Genomic DNA, 16178 nt, shown 5'->3' with positions numbered 1-16178 from the left:
TACCTGTAGGATCACTCCCTGATGCAGAACAGTTTCTTAAAAGAATGTCTATCAGTTTCAGGCCTATTCTGGTAGACTGAAGTCCAATTTTTACAAGCACTGCCTCAATGTTTGGAGAATGCATGCCGCAGTATGGAGACATCAGTAGAGCAGCACATGTCTGCAACAGGTTAGCAGTGGGTGCCGCGGCACTTGCCATCATTCCTTCTAAATCACTTATGTGAGTGAGGCAATGGTGCAACAACCTTAACCATCCAATGCTGGGAAAGTAAAAAAACAAAACCTTAAATAAAACAAGCTTAAAAATGGAAGGAAGGGTATTGTCAACTTCAGTGCTAACAGTGGAGAAGCTTTGCAATGCAGAAATTAACAACATGGATGCAAGAAAGCATACTAACTCCATGTAAGCCAATAATGGACCAAAGTAGAAAAACGAAAGGTACTTTATCCCAGATTGATCATGTTCTTTTAAAACAATGAGAATAACAACTTTTTTAAATGGCAAGACAAATGCTTTGGGTTCCAAGCTTAGAATCTGCCGGGCATGCTATGTTTATGGAAGGATCCCTGTGGAAAACTATAAGGCCATCTTTGGCCTTGAAACAGTGGTACAGAGATGGCAACAGACGGTGCAAGTAATGAGAGTATTGGAAATTAGCAGACAAAGAAACTGCTTTTTCACGAGGTCACCGTTTTACCCAGAAGTCTGCGCTCCCAATAGAATAATCTTTTTAGGACAAGGTCTAGCACAAAAAGCAGACTCTTTGACAGAGTCACTGCAATTTTTTAAAAAAAGATTTTTTACAATTCAGTCAACAACTGATAGTACTGAACCTCTTGATGAACTATTCCATGCTCTCAGGTGCCTCAGGTGAGGCAGCGGCCTGTGGCCCAGTTGCTCTGAGGGGCCAATGGGCCCATTGGCCACCCTCCCTGCTCCAGTACCCCAATGTAATGCACTGGGTGGGCAAAGAGGTCCTGCTGCTGCACTGGCAGCGTGGTAATGGAGCCACTTCAACAGATGTGCTGGGGTAATGAAGCCACCTGGTGGGCTCAGGGCACTCAACGTGGGGGCCTCTTCATCCTTCTTGAGGATGGAAGGGTGGCAGCTGTTCTCGCTTCACTTAGGCAATGAAGGGGATACGTCCAAGTTCAGCTGAAAAAGTCCTGTGGGAGCTGCTCTTTGCCCCAATCGCATGGCAGTTTCCTTTTCCCCTACTTTCCCAATCCCACAGCACAGCTGGGATTTGTGTACACGCCTGTTTCCTCCCTCCCTCTGCCACGCCCCCCCCAATGCCCAAAAGGGGAGGGGCTTTTTTCTTTCTTTTGTGCATATATAAACTTTCATTTCCTTCCTCTCTTCTCTAACATACTGTGTGTGTGTGTGTGTGTGTGCACGCGCACACGCGCGCCCATAATGTAATATCTGACAGATTTGTTCTTCCTTTACCCAACCACCAGAAGTCACTAGAGCTGCAGTCAGGTTGGGGGGGGGGGGAGAGTGACAAAGAAGCCAAAGCAATTCCTTCCACCACTGCAGGTTAAAAACATGGATAGGATTTCCATTACAAGTTTATTCAATTAGTAAAGCTTCTTGAGATGGTGTTGACATCCATATAAATGTACCCTGATAGGATTGTGGCAACTTTATAGTCTGATCCTTTTTACAGTATTTCACTTTGGGATTAAGTCTCCGCAGGTTCAATTTTTGCTTTTGTTGTTTGTTTTTAAAAACCTACTTAATTCAAGCATTTTAGAGTGTGCTCCCTAGAGTGCACTCCCAATCCTTCCTTTTGGGTTTGGCCCAATTGCTTTAACTGTCCTGCACTGGAGGTCACACAATGGCAGGTAATGGACAGGTGGGTGCAGTTGCGGACAAACCGCATTGCAGAACAAAAGTTGAGGCCTTGTATTCTGTGCCACTGTCTTGAGGCTTCCTGTTGCATTTCCCATGCATATGCAGTTTCCCTCTTAGGACTTGCTGGGCATAGGCTTTGCTTTTTGAATAGAAAAATGATTTTAAGCATATATATATATATATATATATATATATATATATATATATATATATATGCATAGATATTGCATACATAAATTATTTTGCTGAGGTTGGTGTTTTAATGCAACGAAGAAAAACACAAGTGATACCTATGGAGTTGCAAAGCAGCTGAAAGTAGCTTCTATGTGTTTCTGGCCTACAACATTGCTGACATCTCATAACCTGGTGGATAATGGAGGAAACGCAAGGATACTGACCATACAGAGGGCCTTCTTGGTAGTGGCACCTACCCTGTGGAATGCCCTCGCATCAGATGTTAAAGAGATGAATAATTATATAACATTTAGGAAACATCTGAAGGCAGCCCTGTATAGGGAATCTTTTTAAAGGTTTAATGTTTGATTATGTTTTTATATATGTAGGGTACAAACAAGTTGTTGTTATTATACATACCTTGTTTTGGATACCTGGTCTTCAGAAGGAAGGAATGGATTGTTGACGGTTGCAGATGAAGTGTTACCAAAGGCAGTGAGCCCAAGTAATTTAATCTGAGATAGTCCTAACGTGCTAGCATCTCGTGGGCGGTGAAGGCGAAGACAAACGGCGGAGGCAACTTCAGCTTTTACAAGCTGTATTTTTATGTATGTAAGACCACTTGTGATAACAGGCGTAGACAAAGGTAACATGTTCACCCCATCTGCACTAATTTCAACAGATACTGACGAAGGACATGCTGTAGAGACAGGCAGGCAAACCATACAGTTACTTAGATTTGTGTTATAAACTTGAAGGCATCAAGTTCATTACTTTAAAATGTTAAAATGTTAAAATTATCCAACACATAAAACATTGTAAGCTGCACACACTAGCACTACCTAAATAGTTGGTCAAATAACCAGAAGAGAGGCAACCCTGGACTTAAGAAGAAGTGGCATCCAGGACCTGGTGCAAAAAAGACCATTTGATTCTTACCTGTAAAATAGATTTCTTAATGCATGTAAGAGATTGTTTTAAAATGGGCATTCTTTATTTAAAAAATAAAAACAAAATGGGCATTCTTGCTCCACCTTGTGGTACCAGGCTGTAATTTTGCCTGTTACCACTAGGTGGAGCAAGAATACCGATTTTGAGATCATCTCCACAAGCATAAGTGAACCTAAGTGTTGAACTGATTGGAAACAGGGACGATGGTTCTAAATTCAACAAATGTTTAAGTGGGCAATTGTCAAGGGAGTCCAACGTTAAAATAAAAAAAGTCCTAAAAAGAAGTGGGCTAGTGAAAATGAGGAAAGGAAAAACAAAGAAGTTCAATCAATCAATCAATCAATCAATCAAATCTCTCCAGAAAGCTTGAGGATTCTTCAAAACTACAATCAACAGATGCTCAGCTAGAATGTATACTGCAGATCAGGAAAGCTACCACCAAGACTAAGAAGACCAAAAGGACTATGTTCCAATGTTATCTAGTAAAGCTAGCAGTTCGAAAGCATGTCAAAGTGCAAGAAGATAAATAGGTACCGCTACAGTGGGAAGGTATAAACGGTGTTTCCATGCGCTGCTCTGGTTTGGCAGAAGCGGCTTTGTCATGCTGGCCACCAGCTGTACGCCGGCTCCCTCGGCCGATAACGCGAGATGAGCGCCGCAACCCCAGAGTCGGTCACGACTGGAACTAATGGTCAGGGGTCCCTTTACCTTTTTAACCTTATCCTCAGTCCACAGATTTGTGCATCAAGGGTTAAGTGTCTAGTTTGCTATATGCTACCTCCAGGTTCAGAGGAACTATGTCTCTGAATACCCGTGCCAAGCAACAGTGGCGGAATGCAACTGTGCTCAAGTCCTGCTTGCAGGCATTACATGGGCATCTGGCTGCCCACTGTGGGAAGCAGGATGCTGGGTGAGACAGCCCTTTGGTCTGATGCAGGAAGGCTTTTCTTATGTCATTTAACAATCCTGCTTAACAAATGATAGCAAGTCACCCATTAAGTAAAACATTTCTACAAGGCACAAGCATTCTGTAGTAAACTATAGCACAGGTCTTAGCCAGACTGCAAAGGTAACTGGTGTATCGAAAAGATCATCTAGTTGGTACAACATGCGACTTGCCATTTTCTTTGCAACTGCTGCATTCATTCATTGGGGTCTTATGCACATTGTACCCCCTTAGCATGAAGCTTTGTACCAAAACAGTTAAGGCCTGTGTGATACGCTGGATAATTGATTAGTGGAGGGAAAGGAAAGGGAGACTGAGATGCAGACTGATATTAAAAGTTATAAAAAGCAGTATGTTACAGTATCGGACAGAGAGAGTAAAGAGACTATATCAGGTATATTTGCCAACTAGCCTTTTCTCAAATCTAGACAAATAGCTTCAAAAATAAGGAATTCTATATTGAATTCAAGATTCCATAAATCACAAACCGTAGTTATATGACAACACAAATTTATTAAACCAAGATGTGAACTATTTGGCTCATGTGAATATTGCCTTTGTGAACAGCATTCTTATTTACTGAAATAATTGATAATTAAATATTTAATTAAAAACGCCCCCTTTATCCTACAACATAAATTGTGTTCTCAAAATATACTTACTTGCAAGAGATGCAAGATGAGGCTGAATGTGTATTTCTTTTAACAACACTGCAGCTGGAAGATGAATTGTAAGGTCGCACCAAGCTTCCTCAGGCAAAAAGATGTAAGACCAGGCAGCAGACCGAGCTCTTCTGTGGGGTGGAGTCGCTTGTAGCAACACTTCGGCAGGCTGGGCTGTAGGACTGCTTGATGTGATTGAACCTTTAACAAATGAATGGCACAAATGTGTGAATGATTTCAAAATGAGAGATGACAAACATACAAGTGTCAAGTTAAACTAGTATTATACATAATCTTTTTATAAGTAATTTTAATTTCAGTCACTATTATATATTAAAAAACATTTTACTATTTGAATCAGCTGGGGATTCAGAATATACCGCCTTCTACAACTGATTAACCATATGCATATCATATTTACTAGTAAAATACTTAAAACAAAAAGCGGCAATGTGGAGTGATCCTGCTCAGGACTACAGCCCATCACATTTCAGTTATCTTCCCCTTGGTTTTCTCTCCCCAACAGTCAGCCAGCATTCCATAGCCACTGAGCAAGCCTCCAGCAGCCCCATTTCCTGCCGTCCTTTTCCTCTCCACCTCATTCCCTGCACAGGTCTTCCACTGGATGTGCTCATTCATCTCTCCTTTCTTGGGAGGTTTTTAAGCAGAGGTTGGATGAACATCTATAACGGATGCTTTAATAGAGATTCTTGCATTGCATGGAGCTAACTACATGACCCTTGGGGTACCTTCCAACTCTATCCTTCTATGATATGCTTTGGGATTTTTCTTCTTATTCTAGGATGGGTGGACCCTGTTGTGCCTGATTCCAGCTACAATAAAATCTTAAGATTTCTCCAGAGATTTCTCAGGAGAGCTCTCACTTCTGCACCCACAGGGACATTTTTATATAGCTTCATTGTGAACTAATAAATGACTTATCCAGAAAAAAATGAGATGATTCTCTATATGCTTTTATATCTTTATGCCCCTGGCTTTTCCAGCCAGTCGCTGGAAAGGGGCATTCTCCCTAAAGCCTGGATTGTAGCTTTCCCCCCTCTTAGTTAACTAACATCCCACGATTCCAATGGATTGTTTGGGTTCTTCCCTGACCCAGGTTGTTTTCAGTCTAAAGTTTTTTTTGTAGTGTTATCTGTTGATAGCTGCCCCTTGTGTGGGGGTGGTGCTATTTTGGCTACATTTGCAGGAGCACATGAACACTTGAATCAGAAATAGAGGAGGTTGTTATTACTATAGCATCTGCAATGTCACTGAAAAACTCAGGGGGCTTCAACATGGCAGTCTTAAAATGGCACATAACATACCCAATGGTGCAAAGTTGTGGATTCCTTCTGCATTATCAGGTTCAGAAGCTAGCACTCTTGCTTTCAAACTACTATCTGTTGCCTTGCTAGGGCCTGAGTCTAGAAATTTCATAATAGTTGAAACCATGCTTCTTGCTGTGTTTACTATGGCTCTGGTACTTGTCACCATGTTATTGCAAATAAGCTGAACTCCTCCTATGATGAAACAGAAAGTTAATGAAGGTTACAGCAAATGACATGAAGCAAACAACAACAAACACCCAAGTCCCTTCTTTTTAAACAGGCAAGACATCACTGCAAATTTGGTCCTCCAACTGGAGTTCAAACTCAATTCCAATCGCAATTACCCATACTACTGTTTAACTAAGAAATTGTGGTGCACACACAAAAGGAGCTGCTGACACACACAATTGTAGGCAAATATTGCTATGTAAAATCCCTAAGTCAGGTTCCAAACAGCCATCCATAGAACCATGTATGCATACTGGGACCAACACAAGTCCCACATCAGCCTCTTGAACTGCGCCCCTAAAAGTAACTCCTGATGGTAGGGAACCTCTTCAACAGCATATGTTACTCTGTAGAGTTCCATAGAGAGGGAGGGGAGAGTGTGAAGATTCTCACACACAAGGCTGTTTTTATCCCAACCTTAGTATTCTTCTAGACAGATTTTCCCAGGGAAAAGACTCACCCATATCATGAAATGCTTTCAGTGCGTCGCTGGTATCCAGCACTCTTAAGATGAACCACAGTAATGGCTCAGACAACTGGCAAGTGGCAAGAGAACCCTGGTGGAAATGCAGAGAATCATATAGTTTTAAATATACATGATTATACTATTTTGATTTTTTGGACAGAAATTGCTGCCAAATGATCAGACTTTTATAGTTTATTTCTTCATACTAAAAGGGAACAATGCATGCCGTCCACTTTTTTCAAACCAAACATTCAGCAATAGATGATGGAACATTCAGTTGTAATGTCTGATCAATATACTAATGAGATGAGAAAATTACAACCAATTAGTTGACTAGCATTGCAGCAGTAGTGAAACAAAGAAATCTAATAATACCTGTATTGACCTTTAAAAAGCATGTAAAAAAATATACTAATGAAATAAAATTATTTAATGAAACCAAAAGCAAATCCAAAAACTAGATAATACTTGCATGTTGATCCAGGATTTAGGGAGTTCTCCATTTTTAATCACAAAGATTAATAGAGATTCAAAAAATCACTATCAGCTGACAGATCAACCAAGCTAATCGGTCATCCAAATATTTAGATAGTTTTACTTTTATTTACTACACCACTTCTGGGGTGTCAGATGTGCAGCAAATAAATATTATTTTTTAAAAGAAATCATAAGGAAATTTAAAAACAATGTTAAAACAGACATTTCAAAACAGAACAAAATACTAAAACTTGCATGAGCTAACATAAGAAGAACCTAGCCATAAACAGGCCATTAAAAGCAGAATAATAGCTATCCATCAACCCATATTCCCAACAGATCAAATTATGTAATATGGGCTCCAGTGCATCACAAACAGATAAAAGGCGCTTGCAAAACGGCTTTAGATTACTCAGGTAAATCTAGTCCTGCCACATGTTGCACAGAAGGCAAAAAGCCTAAAATGGTCATAGACCAATCAATCTGTTTCAGGTTTTAGAGAAAAATCATTTGCACTCTTAATATGATGTTCAGTAATGCACATGAGCAGTAGAGATCGCAAGTCATCCAAAAACACTTTTTACAGTGCAGCACCACACTACTAATAAACTGCTATTAGTTGTGGGTCTTCTTCTGCTTCTTCTGGGGCATGAAGATTAGATAGGGAATTCCCTCCACAGAGCTTGAAATGGCTTCATGCAGCACAGTGTAAAACAATTAAGTCAACGAAAAATATATATACAATATCCCATTTCACCATTGCATAAAGGATTATCAGTGCTTCCCTATCTCTACTAGAACTACTACTCACACATCCAAGGATTGCATTTGCTCACTTTGTAGCCAATGTACAGTGGTACCTCGGTTTACAAACACAATTGGTTCCGGAAGTCTGTTCTCGTACTTTCCCATTGAAAGTAATGGAAAGTGGATTAATCCGTTCCAGACACGTCCGCGGAGTACTTAAACTGAAAATACTCAAACTGAGGCGTACTTAAACAGAGGTATGACTATACATTCTGCAGCATGTTCAAAGCTGTTCTGGTAGCAGCCTCCTGAGTCTACACAAAATTTATGAAGAAGACACATTTGTCTCCATCTAAATCGGCCTCAAGCTGGTGCTCTTCGGGACATGGAAGGAGGATTATTAGTTGGCAACACAGTTGGTCTTGACACAGCCTGCTGCACAAGAACACACACTGTATGCCACAGGAGGGAAAGGCTCCACGAGTAGCATGCTCAGGAGCCTGGATTCAGTTGTCAACAGCCTTGCTCAGGCCATTGGTCCATCTAACTCAGCATTGTCTACAATGACTGGAAGCAGCTCTCCAGGATTTTAGACTGACTCCCTCCCAGCCCAACCTAGAGGTGTTGGGGATTGAACTTGGAACTTCTGACACTCAGAGCATGTGCAATGACACTCTAAGTTGCATATGCTATTGTACAGTTGTATATACAGAGTCTCCAAATGCCTTAGGCAGGGACAGGATTGGGCCCATTCAATGCAATTACAAAGTAATCTTTGGAACACTTACTTGTCTCCCCATATACCCACAGGCCATGTAGGTAAGAATTGGCTGAAGCATCACCTGCACCGTAGTGGCTTTTTTACTGAGTGTTGTAAGTATGGTAAACAATCCATCTCCAACCGAAATGGCATCCAATCCACCATGAAAATTCTCGTGTTTTGTAAGATGTAAACCACTTGCACCTAGGAGCAATTAAATATATTCCTATCAGCTTGAGGGTAATAAAACAAGCCTTGCTAAACATTGAAGATAAGCTTTGCCCCCACTTAATCTTGGGTGCCTTTTTAACTATTGCAAATAGAATACAGTATATACTGTAAAATCTGTTGCCCAAGAAGTGCATATCATTTAAATAAGAACCCTCTGACAGCATAGTATTAACAAATCAAGTAATTCTGTTGAGACTTTGGGTGTTTTTGAAAACAAGAAAGGAGTTCTTTGGCCTTACCTGGAGATATATTTGGGGTTTACATCTCCCCCCCCCCAATTAGGAGACTAATTTTAATTCAGAAAAATTAAGCAACTAACAGAAGGATGATGCACTGAGAAATTGATGAGGCGAGTTTAACACTGGGATTTAAGAGCCCAAGTCCTCACGTGAGTGCTCATGTACCAGATACTGATTTAGGATACAACAATTTTAATATAGGCCACTCCGTGCTGTGTTAAAATATTGCAAATTAAATTAAAAACAAATCAAATTAAAGCCTTTAAATTAAAAGCCCAGAGCCACTAGGCTCTACAAATACAAGCAGGATCTGGTCCTATAATATTCTAGCAGGGAAACTGTCTAAGAACTGATTGTAGACAAGTGCTTTAAGCTTTTTAGCAAACAAGCCGGATATAAAAATAAGTACATTCACTATTAAAATACCTACCAATTATCATTGCCATAGCACTGCTGTTACACTGGCCCAGAGCAGAAAGAATCTGGCTCATAATCTGCTGATTAGCTAAGACTAGGTCGGCCACATATGCTGTTGAGCCTTGAGTACTGCCACTGTTTCCATTGCTATCTTTTCCACCTGAAACCTTTTCTTCATCGGAAACGCTGTCCGTAGTGCTGCTGGCCATTTGAGCCCGAGCGCTATATTCTCTGTTGCTTGAAAGTGGCAGCTGCACTAGGATGTTGACCAGCTTGAGCAAATCGAACATGAGCTGATCCCTCGTCATCTCTCCACAGACTGCTTTGGCATCCCCTGGCCGGATGATATTAGCAAAAAGCCCTCCAAAACATGCTCTAGCACCCACTGAACTGTCGGACCCACTGCGAGACATAACTTTGTCAGCACACGTAATGTAATGGTGCACAAGAAATGTGATGGATTCAATAACAGCAGAAATGGTGCTCACTGAGACAACTTCAAAATTCTGCTCAAGGGTAAATTCCAGAAGCTTCACTTGTGCATCCAGAGGCCCCTGGCCAGCCTGGAAAGCACCCCTAGAAGGGAACGAAATTCAAATTAGGATTATATTCACTCGTGGAAACCAACAATTTGCAAACATTGAAAATGTCCATGTAACAAATGGTTGCCCGCTCTTCCCGTTTGCTTTTCCATTTCCTATGGTTGTATTGTTTTATTACGAGATGAGAAGGTATGATAATAGTACATTTTTACGTAGATAAAAATAGCAAGTGCAACTCTTGATCACATGCAATTCATTCTGCTCTCTCCTTCTAGGGCCAGTATATAGTACAGTGGTTGAGAGTGTTGGATTAGGTACTGGGAGAGCAGGGTCCAAATCCTAACTAGCCATAAAGCTTGCTGGGTAATCATGAAGCCGTGTTACCATCTTTCAACCTAACCTACCTCAAAAGGTTGACCTTATTGGAGGCAAGATGTGATATTATTGTAATAAGAAGTAAAAAGGAAGAGCATAGTCCCTTCCAACGCTACAATTCTGTGAAATGCTGAAAACCAGACAGTAAAAAAATATCTTTTTATAAATTTAGATTTCAACTAGAGATGTGAAGGCCTGGAAAAACGCTGGAAAAATTGTGTGGGGGGGGGCTAGAAAAATTGGGACAACCGGGGTACCCAGACCTTCACACCTTTAATTCCAACCCAACTTTGAACCTTAAGTAAAAGCATTTATAATAATCAAAAGTTTACCTCTCCGTTGAAAGAATATGTATTAATTTTAATAAAAATTCACTGAACATCTGAGGGCATGTTGAAGAAAGGTGCACTTGTAAACGAGTAAGAAATTCTTGCATAGCTTGAGTAGCTGTGGGACCAACCTAGGGGGAGGGAAAGGTTTAAAAAGGTATTTTGATTATGTTCTGAAGAATGGCATTTTCTGAAACAGTTCCCAAGCCCTTGTCATTATTGATGGCTGGATAAAAAAATCTTACAAGCTCAATCAGAAACGAGACTGGCGACAATGCTATCCCACACTTTCAGTGGAACATCCACTCTATGCTCCACATCACTAATAACATGTGATGAGATAGTGGAGCACATGAGAAATCCCTTCCCACTGTGTCTTGGAGGAAAGGCCTGAAAGAGGTGCTAACTCCTTCTTAAGATTCACATGTACATGGTGGAAGGCAATAATTACTTTTATACTATTGACAAAGCTGCTACACAGTCATTATGATTAAGAAACAGATAAATAGAGAATGTTGACAGGAAGCAATCAGTCTTCAACCATTCAGTGTTATTTCAGGCAGGAGCTTTTTACCATCCTTATGTGAGCTGAATGCCACCAATATTTGTTTACAGCAAATAAAAATAATACCTGTGGACTATGTTGATTTGTTCCATGAGGGTTGGTTCCCGAAAGAAACTTCACTAAAACATGAATGAGATTGGAATCTGACACCAACAGTTGGGCAGTACTTTCCTGAGATGTAATGGCACTGCTGGGACCAGCTGTAAGAAAAAGTTTTTTAAAAGTAAAATCCTCAAATAGCTATACTGTTTCATCCAGTACAGAAAAGGCCGTGCTCTGTATCGTCTTATGGCACCAGGCAAAGGTTGAGTTAAGGTTTCTGTGGAAATGTTACCCAAAAACTCTTTAGATCAGGCACCCCCAAACTTCGACCCTCCAGATGTTTTGGACTACAATTCCCATCATCCCTGACCACTGGTCCTGTTAGCTAGGGATCATGGGAGTTGTAGGCCAAAACATCTAGAAGGCTACAGTTTGGGGATGCCTTGTTTAGATTTTGTTGTCGTTCTAACTCATGTTACTGAACCTGTGAGTGTTTCAACCTTTCCTGTTTCATCCTTTATTTTGAGCTTTTGCATAATAAATTTTCATTTCATTTCTCTTTCCTATTTTCATTTTTGTAAGGAAAAATGCTGTTGAGCTGCAGTTTGCATGACCGCTAATACGAGCTGCAGGATGACGGCAGAACCGCAGGCAGATGCCTCAGGCAGCCAAGTGAGGAAGTGGGAGCAAGGAGGAGGTAACCAGAGGCAGGCAGGGGGGTAAATCAGTACAGTGTGGCTTTGCAAACCTTCCTGCTCTCCCTCTGTTGCTGGTTGGTTTGGGAGACAGGGTGCAAGGGAGTAGGTCAACGGAGGAAGAGGCGCAGGTAAGTGCCCAAGACATGCCTTCGCATGCCCTTCCAGTCTCCCCTTTGTCTGCCCTTTACTGACAGAAGGAAAAGTGCATTTAAAAATGCACACTTTCTTCCGGCCGTGGAGCAAGAGCAGTGAAAGGCTCTCTGCCCCTCCTCATCACCAGTGGCAGCAGTGACAGAGGGATCTTGGGATTGGGGGTGGGCTGTGAGAGGAGGGGGGAGTTTTGAGCAAACTGTGAGGGGATGGAGATTGGCAATGGGGTGGCGGCTTTGGTTGGTAAGATAGAATGGAAGAATTGGGGTGGGTTAAAGGAAGCAATGCAGGGGTGGGAGCTGAAGGGAGCTTGGGGCAGGGGGCTGGCCATGGTACAAAGGTAGGCAGCGTTGGCAAGGGTTGAGTGGGTTGGTAACCAAAGCAAACAGGAGCAGTAGCCCCTAGTTAATAAATTTACAGTTAACCTAAATAAATTTGCACTTCCCTAATTTTGAGCCCAAGGGGTGATACTATGGATTGCGTTCTTCTACTTTTAGAAGACTGCTAAGGCTGTGTACTTTTGGCTGTACTGGTGAAGGCAGTGGCTCTTACACATGTAGTCAAAGACTCTTGTCAAGAAGCTACTGGACGCATACCACTTCCCTGTTCACTCCTGGGCACAGATTCTGCCTGCAAAACAACCTCTACAACTTTCAGAGCCAAAGAAAGGTCCAACAGCCAAGGAGATGAAGCTGCAGCTCTGTAGCCACATATAGCCAAGCTGGTCCCCGGAGGATCAACAAATGCAATTAAGGAGGAAACTAGAAATTCCGTTAAGGAACTTAAAGTGGACACTTTAAGACTTGCAATTTGGTATGAGCTTCTGAGGCTGGTATCTGCTACCCAGAGAAAATGAGTTAAATTGGTAACTCAGTGAAGATCTCAGAGCAAATGCACCTCTCCATCCACTTAAACAGCAAGTATGTTACGATCCCTTTATCTTCTTTGCACAAGGAAAAAACCCACAAAGTTTTTCACAATATAAAACATGGTTCCTTAAGTATTTAAATATTTAACTCAAACACCCCATGAAACCCCATGAAGGCTTTTATTTTACATTTGCTGTTATTTATACTGGACTGATAATGAGCCTCCTTGTTAAGTTTTTAGTGGCTTAGAACAGATGTGCTAGGACGTCTATCACTTACATTCAAACTAAATCAAACCAATTTTAAGATTTAGTATTTTTAAAAAATAAAACAAATCAAAATTGTATTTTTAACAAAGGCTTTAGAAATGCAACATTCCAGAGGAACTTACAGTTGAATTGCATGTTCGTCATGAGGGTTAGACTATGGAGTACAAGGCACCATGTTCTCAGTAAGGTATTAGGATACCATGCCAGGACAGTCAGGAAGCTAGTTACTGATGCTGTAATAAATACACAGTTCAAAACACAACATATCACAACTGATAGTTGAAGGTTTTTTTTTAATTTATTGGAAACTTCAGTTATAGGGGAGAGGAGAATGAAAATATCACTTTTTAGAAAGGCAAAAGCTGGCAAATATCTGGATCTCCCAAGCTGGAGAATGCACTGAACGACCAATTTGCGTAATAAGCACACAGGTAGGAGATTAAACTGATGTGAGCAAGGCCAGATAAGAAATTTCACAGGTTTACCCACCCAAGAACAAAAATTAACCACAGAACTCTTCCACAGCAGAGAGCTGCCTAGCCTCGACTTTGCAATTTCTTTGCAGAATATATTGAGGCCAAGATTATGTTGCCATGGTTTTTTTTTTGCACCTTGCCTAGAAGACAAGAGGGGCTCAAGTGATGGGAAGCTGCTTCAGACCCCACAAGTACAACACTACACCAATAGTGTAAAAATGCTGTCTTACACTATGTACAAATACACACACACACACACACACACACACACACACACACAGGATGCAGCTTACCTTGATTTAAGGGAATGACAGGTGTCCGGTTGGCATTATACAAGAAAACATCAGTGCAGTTGTCTTTAGTCCCAGTGGACCCTGAATTCAGGCTTAATGTGAGCCATAACTGTAGAAGGGATTCGAGCTAGAGGATAATGGATAATCAGTTGTCATTTTCCAAACATATTTAGGAAAAGGTTATGGAACTCGGAAGTCAGGGATGTGCAATAAATGGGTACCTTAAGAATTCCAACATTAATGTGTCTCCTTTGCTCTCTTGTAACACACTACTACTATTGTAGGGTGTATTTACTGCATTCCGTGTCATTTTGATCTTAAGTAAGCCAACAAGCATATGGTTGGCAAATGGCAAATAAAGAAAAGCCATCTCACTGATGTAACAGTAACTATAACAACCAGTTCAGTTTCGGGAAACTCAGTATTGTTTTTTAAATAAATAAAAAAATCCAGCTTTAGCAAGTTTCACTCTTCCGATGTTGTAAGCAAACCTATACAAACACCAGCTGAACAAGCTGCATTGCACTATTAAACTAAAAAGCCTATCTGAAATTGCCTCAGCATCTGCAGACGCAGCACACGTATTATAGAAACACAAATTGCTTTTATAGTTTGCCACTACAGGCGTCAGCACACTGTCCAAAATGATAAAGCTTAGTTTCTCTAAGGTTTTTCTAACATTGTGTCCTCAAAGTGCAACAGTTACTGTTCAAAAAATTATTTTTATATGTCTGTAATAATTAGCAGCACAGTACAACAGTGGAAACTAAGCTCTGGAGCAATTCTTCACCCAACAGGAAACCTGCCAGCTCTGCACTATATTGCTTGCTCAAAGATGGAACAGTACAGCTATAAAAAGGTATACCAAAGAGCAAGACCGCCTAACTATGACAGTCTGGAAATACACCTGAGGCCATTTTTATTTGTGTAAGTTAAACCAACATGTGATCAGACCTACCGCCCTAAAGGCGTAACACTAGCAGAGAAGAATTTGGCTTACTAATGGTATTGCCCCCATTAATGCATGTATATCATTCTCACAGGCCAACACAGAAAAACTCTCTACGAACAATTACATACCTGAACATGATGGACTTGTAGCATAGAGAAGAGTTTGTTGAAGCATGCACTTAACATTGGTATGGAGGACAGCTGGATAATAAACTGGTTGTTCTGATTTGATGCATGCAGCCCCTGTAACAATGAATCATCTGTTCCACTTGGAGACTGAGTTACTAAAAGCAAAAAACAGACACCAAGGTAAGTTATTTTTAATTGAAAAAGAGAAACTGCATATTGATCTTTGTCACCAAACACACTAATTACTCTTTCACAATATACAAAACAATTCCCCAGAATACAAATTGAACACAGTAATAGGATCTTTAAAAGGACAGCACATGAAGATACTTTGGGTTACACAACAGCTGTGCAAACAGAAGGCCACTTGCACAATAGGGCTTTCCCACCCCAGCCTCACTACCACAGCCCCCTGACCCACTACTAAGGGTCAGGTGATTCTCAAAAATGGCCTGGCATGTGGCACATTGGCTGCAATGGAAGGCAGAATCAAAGAAAATCAAGCAGAAGCAGCTTTCACAAGTACAGTTCATGCAAATAACTATTTTGGTCTTTGCCTTCTTTAAGGTGTGAGGGTGTGTATGCAACTAATTAATTAATTAATTCCACTCACTTCTGAAAAATCACATAGTTAAAGGGCACAGGCCTGGTTATAGAGGAGAGTTTTCCCCTGGTGCCTAAATACATGTTGTGCATGCGTCCTCAGCTAGTAAGGGTAGTTAAAATACTTTGCATTCTAGCTAGCTACCAGATAACTGAGCATTTAGCATGTTGGTTAGCGAGAAAAGATTACAGCAACGATCAGAGATGTTTATTTTTAACTGTGCAAATTTACATGTAGGAGATGTGTTGGTTAAGGCCTGCAGAATGGAATCAGCTTCCAGGGTGGACATCATTTTCAACATCAGTTCTGCTTGCTGTTCAAGTCCAACCTCTAAGCGTGCATCTAAAGCTTTGGAAAGCAGCATAATGTCAGCATTTAAATTACAAATTTGTGAACTATTAC

General features: G+C 40.9%; 1 protein-coding gene across 9 annotated transcripts in view; it reads right to left on the bottom strand.

Annotated features, from left to right (window-relative positions):
- Positions 1–16178, bottom strand: part of BIRC6 (baculoviral IAP repeat containing 6) — a 144357-nt gene that overhangs the window by 63317 nt on the left and 64862 nt on the right. For all 9 annotated transcript variants that reach the window (XM_035108256.3, XM_035108258.3, XM_035108260.3 and 6 more), the window contains 13 exons: positions 16008–16124; positions 15173–15327; positions 14093–14219; positions 13446–13556; positions 11362–11495; positions 10734–10861; positions 9498–10060; positions 8626–8801; positions 6608–6704; positions 5917–6111; positions 4592–4792; positions 2453–2732; positions 4–260 (listed from right to left, as the gene is read on the bottom strand). In XM_035108256.3, the coding sequence (XP_034964147.2) occupies positions 4–260; positions 2453–2732; positions 4592–4792; positions 5917–6111; positions 6608–6704; positions 8626–8801; positions 9498–10060; positions 10734–10861; positions 11362–11495; positions 13446–13556; positions 14093–14219; positions 15173–15327; positions 16008–16124 (2541 nt within the window). The remainder of the gene's footprint in view (positions 1–3; positions 261–2452; positions 2733–4591; positions 4793–5916; positions 6112–6607; positions 6705–8625; positions 8802–9497; positions 10061–10733; positions 10862–11361; positions 11496–13445; positions 13557–14092; positions 14220–15172; positions 15328–16007; positions 16125–16178) is intronic.

The sequence above is a fragment of the Zootoca vivipara genome, chromosome 3 (assembly GCF_965207765.1).
Source record: "Zootoca vivipara chromosome 3, rZooViv2.hap1.1, whole genome shotgun sequence".
NCBI classification, from domain to species: domain Eukaryota; kingdom Metazoa; phylum Chordata; class Lepidosauria; order Squamata; family Lacertidae; genus Zootoca; species Zootoca vivipara.
This window is presented reverse-complemented; position numbering and strand designations above follow the sequence as displayed.